Here is a 13,085-nt window from a genome sequence, read left to right on the forward strand (position 1 = left end):
GTGACAGTTATAAATCCCATGTACATGGGCCACAAAAGGCACGACACTTCAATAAAAACAAATAAATGAATGAAATAATACAGAATTTGCCCTTGTAGGACTAGTTAGAATTGTTTACAAATACTGTACATTAATAAACACTTTCAATGTATTTTTGTCATATGTCTGTGCACAACATTATAAAACCATAAACCATTTATCACATGTTTATGTACTTAAATAGATGGTAGTGAAGTGTTTTCAATGTGGGTCACAATATAGAAAATGCAATGTACTAATCAAGCTAATGTCCAGTGTTATGCAGTACTTCAAACCTAAATCTGGAACTTTAACACCTCATTTTATGAAAACATGTTAACAGCACTGCACAGCGATGCAGTGGTTAGCATTGTCACCTGACAGCAAGAGGGTTCCTGGTTCAAACCCAGGGTTTGTGTTTCGAAACCCAGGCAGAGTTTGCATGTTCTCCCTGTGTCAGCGTGGGTTTTCTCTGGGTACTCCAGCTTCCTCCCACAGTCCAAAGACATGCAGGTTAATTGGTGACTCTAAATTGTCCGTAGGTGTGAATGTGAGTGTGAATGGTTGTCTGTTTCTATGTGTCAGCCCTGTGATAGTCTGGTGACCTGTCCAGGGTGTACCCTGCCTCTCGCCCAATGTCAGCTGGGGAAGGCTCCAGACCCCCTGCGACCCATAACAGGATAAGTGGTTACAGAATGGATAGAAAATGAGCATACAATTTGGTAACAGGATTCCAAATTATGCTTACGTGATCACGACACAACTCAAAATTGATAAATGCTAACATTAAACTGTCGCCCAGCCCTAAAGAAATTAGTTTGGATAGTGCTACATGTGATTTTGGAAATAAAGTAAGTATGTAGGATACAACAGCTTGTGCCTTTTCAAGTTGACAGTGTGATTTTTTTTTATTATGACAGAGGTGAAATTGTTGAAAGATTTCCCAAAACTTGAACATCACACTGAGTGTGAGGATAAGTTTGATGACGAAGCAGTGTTTTACTACAGTACATGAATGCAAGCAGAGTGCACATATTGTGTACTCTGTCGCCCCCTATTGTCAGTCCACAAGAGCAGTGACTTCTGCAGCAACTATAAACACCCAAAACATCCACAAGAATAAAGAAAAAAATCTTATTTTGTATATTTTTAGTATTTTGTTTCTTTTATTTCACATCAAGCTGAATGAATGGACATGAGCAGTGAAAACTCCGGAGAGGCTGGAGATAAATATAAATACAAAACACTGATACCAGTGTTATAAAATCATATTTACATCAATCAATCAAAAACACTTCATTGATACAAAAAACAAACAAAGATGAGAACCAAAACCAGTAAAACTTCAATAGATCATATTGTGCATGAGGTGTGTCGTCTTAAAATCTCCCCAACAGGGAGCTTCAGTAGGAGGCTGCGAGAGGGAATTCACTGACACATGATGATGCACATGAGGGCCCTTCAACGCCACAAGGCATCCTGATTCTGCCACACTTAAACGCATTATCAGCAGCTTTACTGATTCAGGACATTCTCCAGTGGCAGAGATCTGATTACACTGAGGATGGCTTTAAAGCTCTGTTAAATGCCCCGTTCTCCATTTCTCTCTTTGCATGGGGAAGTATGTTAAAACTCTACTGCAAAATACAGGACAAAAAAAAATGTGCCCTGGTGTCTGCTTTACTGAACAAATCTCTTTTCAATCAGGTTCCACTGGTAAATTCAAGATAAAAGATTCAATTTATAAAAACGTAACAGCTACTTGGTGGTTGTTACACCTGCTAAAATGTATTCTGAGACCTTATCATCTGTTATGTTTTACAAACTGTGAATTTCAAACTTTTCAGAGCCACATTTTGCACTGGAATTTGCTGCAACTCACCCAAACAAGGAGAGAAGACAGAAAAGGCACATACTGGGGCTATCTTAAAGGTAGCAACGTCAAAGCTTTAAAAGGTGCTGTATGCAACTCTAGATAGCTGATTGTTGAGTCTTTCCAGATCATCAAATACTGAAGCTGTGGGTTGGTGCTTCTGTCCAACTATCAACCCAGGGTTTCCACCAGTGTATTGCAAGCCAAGTGGCCCACCTGGTCTAGTTGACCTCTACCTGGCCTGATCATTAAGGAATTTATTAAAGTAGAGAGTAAAGAAAAGCACCCTGCTAACATTTTAATGAACAGCAATGAAAATGAAACTGACTGCACACACAGCACAGAGTCACCTGCCTCTGACCTCATGACAGCAGCAGCTAATGGGAAATTCAACCCAAGTCCATGAGGTACACTTGCTAGAATTATTGTTAATGTTACCACTTAGCTAACGTTAGACTGTTAGAGATTAACGGTAACGTTGCGTAGACGCTAATGAGTTAGCAGCCAACATTTGCACATAGAGTGAGTGTTACTGTTATGTTAACAATGAGGAGTTAAAACTCCACAAAAAAATCATGCTACTGATTCCTTTTCATCTGCTATGGGACTTAAGGCTGTGACGAGATCTCTCTATTGCATTTCGTCCTTATCATCATGCTGCGTCTTTTCCATGACGGCTGCATCTTGTCAGCAGACACACTTGCTAACAGCGGCCATTTCTAGCATTTTAAAGGCCCTATGCAAAATCTTGTTTTGTCTCCCCATTTCAAGCACTCATGAATACACAACAAATCTGAATCATATTCATATGCATTTGAGACCAAATGCTGCTTTTTACACATAAAACTATGTTTTAATTTAACTTTGCTGAATTGTAAACATCAAAATAAAATCAAAGTCTGTTGTTGGCCCCCGTCAAAAAAGACACTTGTCCGCTAAATTGTGCTGGATCATGTCACGTCAGGTTGGCTGCTCTTTCAAAATATACTTGCCACCTAGAAAAAACTTTTCTGGGGGAAACCATGGTGAATTGGAAATGAGACTCAACAATCGACTATCTTTCTCCAGAGTGACATACTGCACCTTAAAAATTACAAAGCCCAAAATGTACAATCCTTGAATTACTCTATTAGTGCAAATGGCACTAAATATGCCCAGGTTACTATGCACAGTCATGGGGAACAAATAAATAAGAGAAATAATTGCCACATATAAAACATTATTACTGCTAAACTAGGAAATGTGTGATAGTTGACAGTAGCACAGGTTGGGTACTCATTACCCAAATTGCTAAATTGACCATTCACATACATAAAGTTTACCTGTTCTGAGGTAACTTCATAAATTATGCTACAAGGAAAACAGCTTAATATTGTACCACACTGGAAGGAAGCTAAAGAAAAATAAATACAGAGAAGCTTAAAAGCTATTCACAGTCTGGCATAATAGAGAAATAGGTTTTTACTTTATCGAGACATTCAAAATCTGTTGCATTGCAAATTGCTGAAATGATTGAGATGATTTCTAGCCATTCACAGTGCCCAAACACGCAGTTTTTTCACAGCTGCAACGTAGCCTAAAATGTTACATATAATATTCAAATAAAATGTCTGCTTGCGAGACAAATATGTTTAAAATTTTTTTAAGTGAAGAAATGCTTATTCAGAGGGTGCAGCAGTGCACAGCGACGACAGAGGTTAGTAATAGTGCAGCTGGTGAGACAGTGTAAAAGCGCTGAGCCCGGGTAAGTTACCTTCTCTAGATCTGCTCTGGGTTTAACTAAGCATCTTGTGGCGGTCAAAAACTGTCTTGCGCTGCTCCTGAACCTGCTTTTTCCAGCGCTGCTGTGCTCCCTCAACCCGCTCCAGCACGGTGTTTCCTCTGGCCTGGGCGCTGTCCACCGTCGGACGCATCTCCTGAACATACACAAAAACAAAGAATAGATTAAACTGAGTATCTATTTGCACCCAGGTGAGAACAGTTACATTGCAGCTATTCAGCTATTTAAACCCATCACTACAATGAGGTTTTTCAAATCCCACCACATGCTGTGATTGGCTGGTACTTGTCATGCCAAGCCATGGAGGTCAGAAGCTAATACTAGCCAATCTCTTGATATTCTCTGAGATTAAAGCAGTAAATATGCAAGAAAAACATTAAAAAAATGTACTGTCTGAAAGGTAGCTGAAGTCATATGACGAACGAGTGTCCACAGAGGGGGTAAGATGTGGTGAGTGAGTGGGTTAATAGACCTGCTCGTGTTAACATCATATTTCGATGTTGCTAGGACACCCTGGAATATATACACCACCATGTAAATAGCCACATTGGCTATTTACACACCGGGTGCACATGGCATTGTTGGCTACAGACACCTGGTGCTGATAGCATCTGCCTAAATTAAATCAAGGACTTTACATTCAACTGAAATTAAATAAAGGCACCTCCTGTATGCGTTTGGTCACACGTGTTACATGTTTGAATGGTTACCTCAGAGTCCTCCTCGTTGTGCAGAGGCTGGGTGTAGGCGTCATGTTTGCGAATTAGAGGATCAACCAGCAGCAGGAACAGCATGTAGAGCAGCAGTGCACCAACAACAGACAGGTAAATGATGATGGTTACCTGGGACAGGAGGAATGGAAAAACAGTTAGAAATACTAAACTAACCTGAAGTTACCATTCTGGCATCAACACTAAACAACACTGCTTCCTCCTCGTCTTCCACAGAATGTGCAATAAAATCTTATCAGTACTGCCTACTAGAAACAATAGAGACAATTTCAGTTTTCGACATTAAAAATCCTTAAAATGTTGACAGTAAGTCAGTTTCTTCCCCCTTTTCTTTATAAATGATGCGTACCAGTCGAAGCAGATGTGGGGCCTCTGTAGACACAGACACTATTGCACAGTTCTCTCACAATTTATTAATCTCTTTATTTAGCAGACAAACTAAAGAGACTTCATGATGCTATAAATGACTCATGCTGTGTGCCATACAATAATCTCTGTTGTTTATATTTTGTTTGATTTGCACTCTATACATTTACACTCCTTCCTACTTTGTACTCCAACTGCTGCACAATTTCCCTCGGGATAAATGAAGTTCTGTCTTATCTTATCAGACACAACCTTGTAATCTTGGTTGGTGTCGTTGAAGACTAATGACTGAATAAAGCTATGTTGCCATTAAACAGAGTAAAACCCAAAGAAAGCTGGTAGTACCTTGATGGTGTTGCTACTTCGTTCCTCGTACTTGCACTCACACAACAGGCAGTAAGCTTCCACATCATGGCCAGGCACCGGCATGGGCTCCACTACATGGAGGCAGTTACTGTAAAATACATCAAAGTGTCAGGATGGATGGGCACTTCTTAATCATGTTTCTGACTGAAAGTTTTAATAACAGGTTTCTCTTACCAGTCCTTCTGGGACACGTTTCTGTTATATATGTGGCCAGTGATGTTTCTGTACGGTGGGCAGATGCACTTGCAGCGAACATCCTCAAAGTTCTGTAATTGTAAGGAAAATTGGGTCAATATGGACCCAGACCTTTTTTTTTTTGTTAAGTGGACCCAAACTTTGCCACCTGCTTACTTAAATGTTGTAGCTCACCTATCTGTTTTCCTCATAACTTGAGCCCTATAATTTCATTTCATATTTATACAGGAAAGGAATTAAAAGTAACATCATGTGTTACAGTTAAAACTGGCCTGACTCCGTTATAAACTGGTTTTCAGCAGGTTTTCTGTTATGCAACAAAAACACATTATAATACAGAATGAAAACAGGAACAATCAACCGAGGCAAAACAACAGAACGTAGGCAGCTACATAGACAATGCAGAGTAGAGGACTGAAGTGCAGTGAGTTAAACGGGATATGGGATTTAAATCAGCGGTTGCAGATACGTCCTTCCATCACATAGTGCTTATATGCATGTTTGAAATGTGTAATAGAGGTTACTGCTCTAATGTAGAGTGGGATCTCGTTCCAGATCTTAGTGTACGTGTGACAAAATGATCTCTGACCATAATTGTTTTTGTGAGGTGGTACAGGAATAAGTGCATGTGAAACTGATCTGTGATGTGTTGCAACTTGGAGGTAGAGCAGTAAGTGCAGGATTGGAGTCTGTGGAGTTCACAAAACTGAGGTGTGCAAAGAAATTCTTAAGTGACACTGTTTACATTAGAGACATTAGAATAAAGAAGCACCTGACTAAAGTCAAATAGATACTTATTAAGATGTTTTACAGGTTTTATCCAAACAGTCATTATGTACAGAAAGACTGTAAATTTTACTTTTTGAAGGGAAACACAGGTACATTTGTTTCGGTCTTGCCTGTACCCAAAACTGTGAAAACTCATAATGTATTGTAGATAATATAGATCCTTTTTTTTTGGGGGGGGGGTATAGTTTGGATACACTACAAATTCTTGCTCTCAGTTTATTTATTTTGAGATGAATTCATTTACTCTGACCAAATTTTACCTTTATGAAAAAGATTTACAAGTAGGAAACAAAACTTTGTGAAGTTGGTTATCAACATCAAATGATACAATTTAATCTATAGCCGAACGTACATACAAAAAACGCTGCTAAAATGTCTAATAACTGTAGGCTTTACAAGGTTTTCACTTTATGTATGTATACGGTACATTTGATGTATATTGTTGGCGTCTTGCTATGTCTGTCTCAGTTAAGTTTAATGGGAAAAAAGACAGGAGAAGCACACACACAGAATGTTGCTGAAGATATTTACATAAACAAAATAATAAATTATAAGATTAAAAGCATTACATAATGACAAAACGTTTTCTTCCACTCTATCAATATTTACATTGCAGATAAACTGTAATGTTACTTTGTACCTGTTCAACAAAGGGATTTAGTTTAAGGAAAAATGAGTAACATGCCTGACCAAACATAATATTTTTTTCTACAGCCAAAAAGAAAAGAGGACATGTTAGTCACCAGACAGTTCATGACTGTCACTAATGAGAGTTTCTGCAGGTCATGTATGAAGCTGCATGTCTTACCTTCGCCTGTGCAATAACAACAGCATCCAGCAGAATCAAGGTCACCAGTGCGGGGGCAACAAAGGTCCAGGATCTTTCCCTGGCAGACGACATCCTGCCCGACAGGTGCAGAATCACCAGCAGCGGTCTGTCAAAACACACATACGGCGTTAGCAGTTAGCTAGCTAACGTTGGCTAGCAAGAAAAACAGGTAGTTATATAAAGCACTTCACTGCGGTGAAACTGCGGCTAAAATCAGGCTTAAGATGAAACTAAACTAAGAATAGAATTAACTTACGTTGTTATAGAAGCTGGAGTGCCTGTTGTTGCTATGCATTCAGGATGTAGCTATTCATTAGCAGGCTGTAATCAGAGGAAAGAGCACCCACATAAATGTTGGGCTTCTTTATTCCGGGTTCTCGTCACGTGACACGTGAGGCAAGATGATGCATGTAGCGACACTGCCACCTACTGGACACAAATATAGACACACACACACACGCGTAAGATCTATCAGGACCTCTATTGTGTTTAATTAGTTATGTCAAAGCTTTCTTAAAATCTTCCGTACAGACTAATAGTTTACATTAAATACATGATCATCTCATAAAATATGATGCATTATTATTTACAGAGACGTAGGAGTGGGGGAAGAGTGGACTTGAACTACTCAGGGCCCGGCATGAGTAGGCAGTGTTGGGGAGTAACTAGTAATGTGTAATTAAATGACAAAATAAATGTAATTGTAATCAGTTACAGACCAGGACTCCCTGGAAGAATAGATCCAATCAATTAATATGTTGGTGATTACAAAAGGGTTGCATCTAAATATATTCCTTTTGAAAGAAAGCTTATATGTAGAATATAATCATTCATTCTGTTGCTTTGCATTTTTCCGCTGTGCAGGAAAGCTTTCTTTTGTCTGGAGATTTGTATTTTATTTTTTATTTATTTTATTTTATTTATTTATTCGAACAGGTTAAAAAAACAAACAAACAATAAAACAAAAAATAAAATATATAAAATGTTTAGGCAAAAAACAAATTGAAGAGACAACTCTATAACAACATAAAAAACCATTCCATGTTCGAAAGGGTGTAGGATGAAGTTAATAAAAACTTATCTAGTCCTACCCCTTTTTTTGTTTTCAGCGTTTGTTGCCCAGTTTCAAACATTTATTAGAAAAGCAATAAAAAAGTAATCAAATGTAATGTAAGTTGCATTTTTTTTTCATAAAGTAATTAAAATAGTTACATTACATATTACCCTTTAACAGGGTGACTAGTAATCTGTAACCAGTACATTTCAAAAGTAACTTTCCCAACTTTGTTAGAAGGCCTCTAAAGGTATGCAATAATTATTTTTATTTTTATTTATCTGCAATTATAATTGTGTATAATTAGCATTTCAAGAACCGTTGGGTAAAATAAATACTTTGACAGACTACTTTGTTTTCCTAAACAACATTAAAGCTGAGAAAATGTTTAAAAATGTAGACTGAGTAATAATTTAATACTACTCCCTGCATTTATTAAAACATCTTAATTAGTTTTAGAGGGATAGCAGGGTCAATCCTGTTCTCAGTTTTAATACAGGGGCGAGCCTTTCTCTAAATATATGCGCTTATAAGTTCCTAAAGTTGCATTTTGCTACTTCTTTGTTGCAACAGAGCAGGTGAGCTCCTGTTGGAAACTAATTTGACTTGATTCTCTGAATAAAACAAGATTTCACTAAAGTCTGTCAGTGTTTTATTATGAAATACAGTAATTCTTTGTATGTGTAGGGGCCAGAATAACATGGCTTTACTGGTTTTCTCATTCACACACAGAAGCGCACCACAGGATAGTATAATGTTGAGTAAAATTATCACTCACATTGATGACAACACAACATTAATACTCTGTATTTATAAACACATGCATGACCAGGGAATTCGTGACTCATCAGAATATTTTCCCATATGTTTCAGTCAACACTGTTTTTATGTCAAATCCTGTCTCCCTGGTGGAATTTGTAACGTAAGCCCCAGCTTCTTGACCCAATCAATACCTCTATTTCCTGGTAATCCTGCTTTCACATCTCTCTGTATAGTAAGATACTCATACCTTTAATAAGCCATAGAAATCAATGGCTCACAAATTCAGCCTGAACCACTTGAGCTTGTGGTCACAGAGATCAATTGAGACCATGGTTATTTCTCTAATGAGCGATGATATCAGTGTGAACAGCACAACCCCATCCTCTGTGTAACCTCAATCATGCATGTGACCTTTGATTCAACCATTTAAAAACAACCGCAATGCTGCCAACAGCTTGTTTACTGTGTTTACAATGAGGGTAGTGGGATTTTAAGTTTACAAAGGCTGTGAACAGATTTAGGTATACACAATGTTTGTAGGTGGAAACAAACTGTTACTGAAACACTGCTGAGTAAATTGGGCTATTTGTATGAGTAGACAGCGGCATAAATGAGTGAGTGTGACTGATGGGAGATGACGAAAGAAGCCGCTCATGTGAATTACAAACACAGGCAGGCTTTGGCCAAAGTATATGCAACATTTATAGCAGAAAACAAGGTTTGAATCAGTGTGAACCTTGAAAGAAAATGTCAATATTGGTATGTTTAGAGACGTCCTTAGCGGTTTACTGTAAAGGAAATAAAAGGTCTATTTGTGCCAAGCTCAGATGAGGGATTTTGCTGTCTGGAAACCAGGTATTTGAATTGCAAACAGCATGGGCTCTGCCATATGTGCAGCTATTAAAAAATAAAATCCCCATGGAAATAGATGCATTTTTTGTTTCATATTAAGAGCAATCAGTTATTTAGAAAAAACTTAACAAGCACCTTGTTTGTGCAAAAGCCTTGAGATAAATGGCATAAAAATAACATGGTTACTGTTCTTTCATTCAATAACGATACATGCATTTATTCATCGGTGTGATCATCATTGTCTTTTAGTAGCCATAAAGCATGTTGTATCGTAAACCAGCTCATAAGCTCTCATCACTTTCTGACTTATGCGAGCCCTCTTCTTGTATTTCGCTCTCTCAGTCCTGTCATTGTAAGCCACTTAGTTCTCTGTCTTCTCTGATGCATGGCTGCCCTTTACACCCGTAGGCCAATTACAGCATAAATGACAGTGGCCAGAGCTCAGTGCCAGGTCTCATTATCGGTTCAGAGCTCTCATGAAGAAGAAAAAGGTGATTCATTTTCTTTTTAGGTGCACATAACAAATATCATTCATTTGAGACAAGAAAAGAAATCTAGTTACCTTATGTAAAATAGTTTATTAGTGCTAAACAGAACTGTAATTGATGCAGACGGATACAAATGCTTTGACAAAGTCTGTGGGCAGTGGACTGCGCACACAGCCTGACTATAAAACAGCAAAAAGAAAAATGATCCATAATGGAAACACTGCAGAGGAATCCACCTTATAAACAAGCTCAGAAGATGTCAAGTTCTCTTATTTGTCAAGGTACCTGAAGTTATTGACTGAATCACATTATTCAAAGCATTAATTTCATGGGACTGTAAACAGTGGGCAGTTTGCCCACTAGGAGATGCTGTAAGGCTCAAAGCAAAGCAAACTGAATCCAGACCAGCTGACTTGAGTTAAAGCAGACTTTGAAATGGTCTGGAGGGATGCAGATAAGATGTAGGAGGACATGTAATGTAAAACAAGATTGAATATGTTGTGGAATCCAAAAGTGAAAAGCACATAAAAAGAACATCTTTAAAATGAATAGCTAAACTGCATTAATGGCAGGTCTGTAGCCTTACAGAATATAAAGCGGCTGAACAGCTTTTAGTGTGGATGATTGTGGATACCGAAGCTAAATTGTATGTTGTTTGCAGCATCTAAATAAAGTCATACATGTCCCCTCTGAAAGAAGATACCTGTGTCTGTCCTCATTCGCCCACTTCCAATACACCCCTCAACCTTTCAGCATTGTTCTTTTTGACCTTTATCACATCATCTGCAGTGTCTTTTTGCTCTCCACCCTTCCTCTGTATCATGCTTTTGTAGAGAACACTGTTTGAATAACAAGACTATCTCTGGTAAGTGTTAACTCTCCTCTCCTCTCAGTTGAGGTGATGCATTGTGGGCAGCAGGACTATTCTAATAGACACACGTGGTAATTACAGTAGTGGGAGGCAGCAGACAGTGGTGGTCCAGGGACAGCACAAAACTATAAATCACAACTCCTGGTTCCGCCTTCCTGAGCGTAGCCGATCACGCTCAACCAAAAAGCAATTCTGCCAACATGTGTTTGCACATTTGTCTTCATCAGCTGCTGGCTTGTTTTGGGCCCCTGCGACTGAATTTTCCTTCCCGCGGTAATCAAACACAGACTACCTCTCAAGTGTTTGAGTCAAAAGTCCACTATATTAGGCTCAACAATTAGCCACACTTGAGATGTGGCGAGGATAATTATTCTACATAAGCGAAAAGCAGCAACATAAGTGGGTGAAGAGGGAATTTTGTGTTTACTTTGAACATTATGGTGAAGTAAAAAAAAAAAATCATAAAAGATATTACCTGTGCAACCTTGACTGCAGGTTTTTTTTAAGGGTAGCGTGACATGCTTCCAGGAGAGGTGCCTAAATCAAAGAGGTGGCAATAGCAGAGGTGTTGGAAAAGAAGGCAGTGATGGTGATTCAGAGTACAGTGTGTGTCCTCTCCTGCTTTATCCGTACGGACAGCTGTCTGTCAGCCAGCTGAGCCCATGCAGGGAAGAGGTGTCTGCTGAGGAGCTGGTGTCAGCAAGGTGAGAGCAGAGCCCAGCTACGCTGAGCTGAGCTGAAATGGATGCAGAGGAGAGAGCGTCTCCTGCCTCTGAGGGACACAGATTTTCAGCAAGGAAACAGACTGCTGGAGCAGGAGACTCAGCCAGACAGAACATGAAAGCCAAGAGCGGCCATGACACATGATGGACACAAACGCAGGGAGAGAAGCTGCCTCCTCCCCTTTTCCCCCCCTGCTCGCTATTCCTCTCCTTCAGCACCGCTGCGCAGACACAAGACCCCTGAAGAAGAGGGGAAAAGGGAAAGGAGAGATAATGCCTGAATCACAGTGGCTCCCAGTTGAACCCTCGCCCCCTGTAATGTATGGTCTTTGATGTTGCCCGAGATGTTTAGAGAGATGCAGGGAAGCTTCAAAGAGAGCTATAGGCCAATCATAGAATTGTGGCATGTTGGTAGGGGGGGAAAAAACCCAGCAAGCTGCCAGAAATCCACATGCATCCTTCAAGAGAGACCAGGGGTCAGGCAAGAAGACAGCTGAAAACAATAGCGAGAAATGAAAGGTGACATGAATTGAAAGGTAGATAAATAGCTGCCGGGGAGGAAGGAAGTTTGTTGTTGGTATAAAAGGATGCGATGTAGGCTTTGGTCTCGGAAAAGCTGCCAGTCGGTTTAACAAGGCTTGGCAGGCCAGTCAATAGATTGTCAGCCATTAATGTCCACATTTCAGTGACACCAGCGCCCAGTGTACGACTGATTTATACATCCAGTGATGCATAGAATCCTTAAGAATAAAAATGCTACACACCTGGCTGATCAAGACAGTAAGCAAAGCAAAACAGACGCGTGTTCGTCAAGTATGAATCACCAACACAGAGCTATATAGAAATCATATGACTCTTACTTTTGTGTCAGCTGCCTCAAAGAATAAGGGGAAACAAGCCCAGCAGTCAAAGGTCGCACACAGTCAGAGGTTTGTCTGACAAAACGATGACAGATCCGAAAACGTTGTCAAGTCTAATCCTTCTGAGAAGGACCTCACCCATAGTTTGTCTTGTCGGCGGTGGGGGAGGGTGTCAGTATGTGGTAGAGGGGCTTTCCCTTAATGGGATGGTGATGAGTTGCAGTGATCTAGTCGATGCCTCCCCCCTTACTCTATCAGCAGTGATTCCCTTGTTGTGGCAGTTTGTGATCCACCTGCCTCAGCTGCAGGCCACATCTGCAGGCATGATGGGTTTTGTCTGCAGGGGCCTCCTCCTCCTCCAAATGCCACTGTGACTCACCTTCCTCTGTTTCAGCATTTACTACAATCTGACCTGGCAGCTCAGTGGTGTGCCACAACGGACTAGCCCCAGGCACTTTCACAAACACAAACCTAAACAATGGAATACTTAAGACGAAGATGCTATAGAGCGCTCGCAGCATGACAGAAT

General features: G+C 39.8%; 1 protein-coding gene across 1 annotated transcript; it reads right to left on the reverse strand.

Annotated features, from left to right (window-relative positions):
- Positions 1-1,152: 1,152 nt before the first annotated feature.
- tmem9 (transmembrane protein 9) lies at positions 1,153-7,347 on the reverse strand. Its single transcript, XM_050065478.1, has 6 exons — positions 7,204-7,347; positions 6,927-7,053; positions 5,309-5,400; positions 5,114-5,222; positions 4,382-4,513; positions 1,153-3,807 (listed from the first exon to the last, which is right to left on the reverse strand). The coding sequence occupies exons 2-6, from the start codon at positions 7,017-7,019 to the stop codon at positions 3,667-3,669; spliced, it is 567 nt and encodes a 188-aa protein (XP_049921435.1). The 5' UTR covers positions 7,020-7,053; positions 7,204-7,347; the 3' UTR covers positions 1,153-3,666.
- Between the last annotated feature and the right edge of the window lie 5,738 nt (positions 7,348-13,085).

The sequence above is a fragment of the Epinephelus moara genome, chromosome 16 (assembly GCF_006386435.1).
Source record: "Epinephelus moara isolate mb chromosome 16, YSFRI_EMoa_1.0, whole genome shotgun sequence".
Taxonomy (NCBI): Eukaryota; Metazoa; Chordata; class Actinopteri; order Perciformes; family Serranidae; genus Epinephelus; species Epinephelus moara.

Excerpts from the sequence above, each read along its gene's own strand:
- tmem9 (XM_050065478.1), bottom strand. The coding sequence starts at position 7,019 with ATGTCGTCTGCCAGGGAAAGATCCTGGACCTTTGTTGCCCCCGCACTG. Across the intron at positions 4,514-5,113 it reads GAAGTAGCAACACCATCAAG|GTAACCATCATCATTTACCT; the intron begins GTACTACCAGCT and ends CTCCTGTCCCAG. Across the intron at positions 3,808-4,381 it reads ACAACGAGGAGGACTCTGAG|GAGATGCGTCCGACGGTGGA; the intron begins GTAACCATTCAA and ends GTGTATGTTCAG.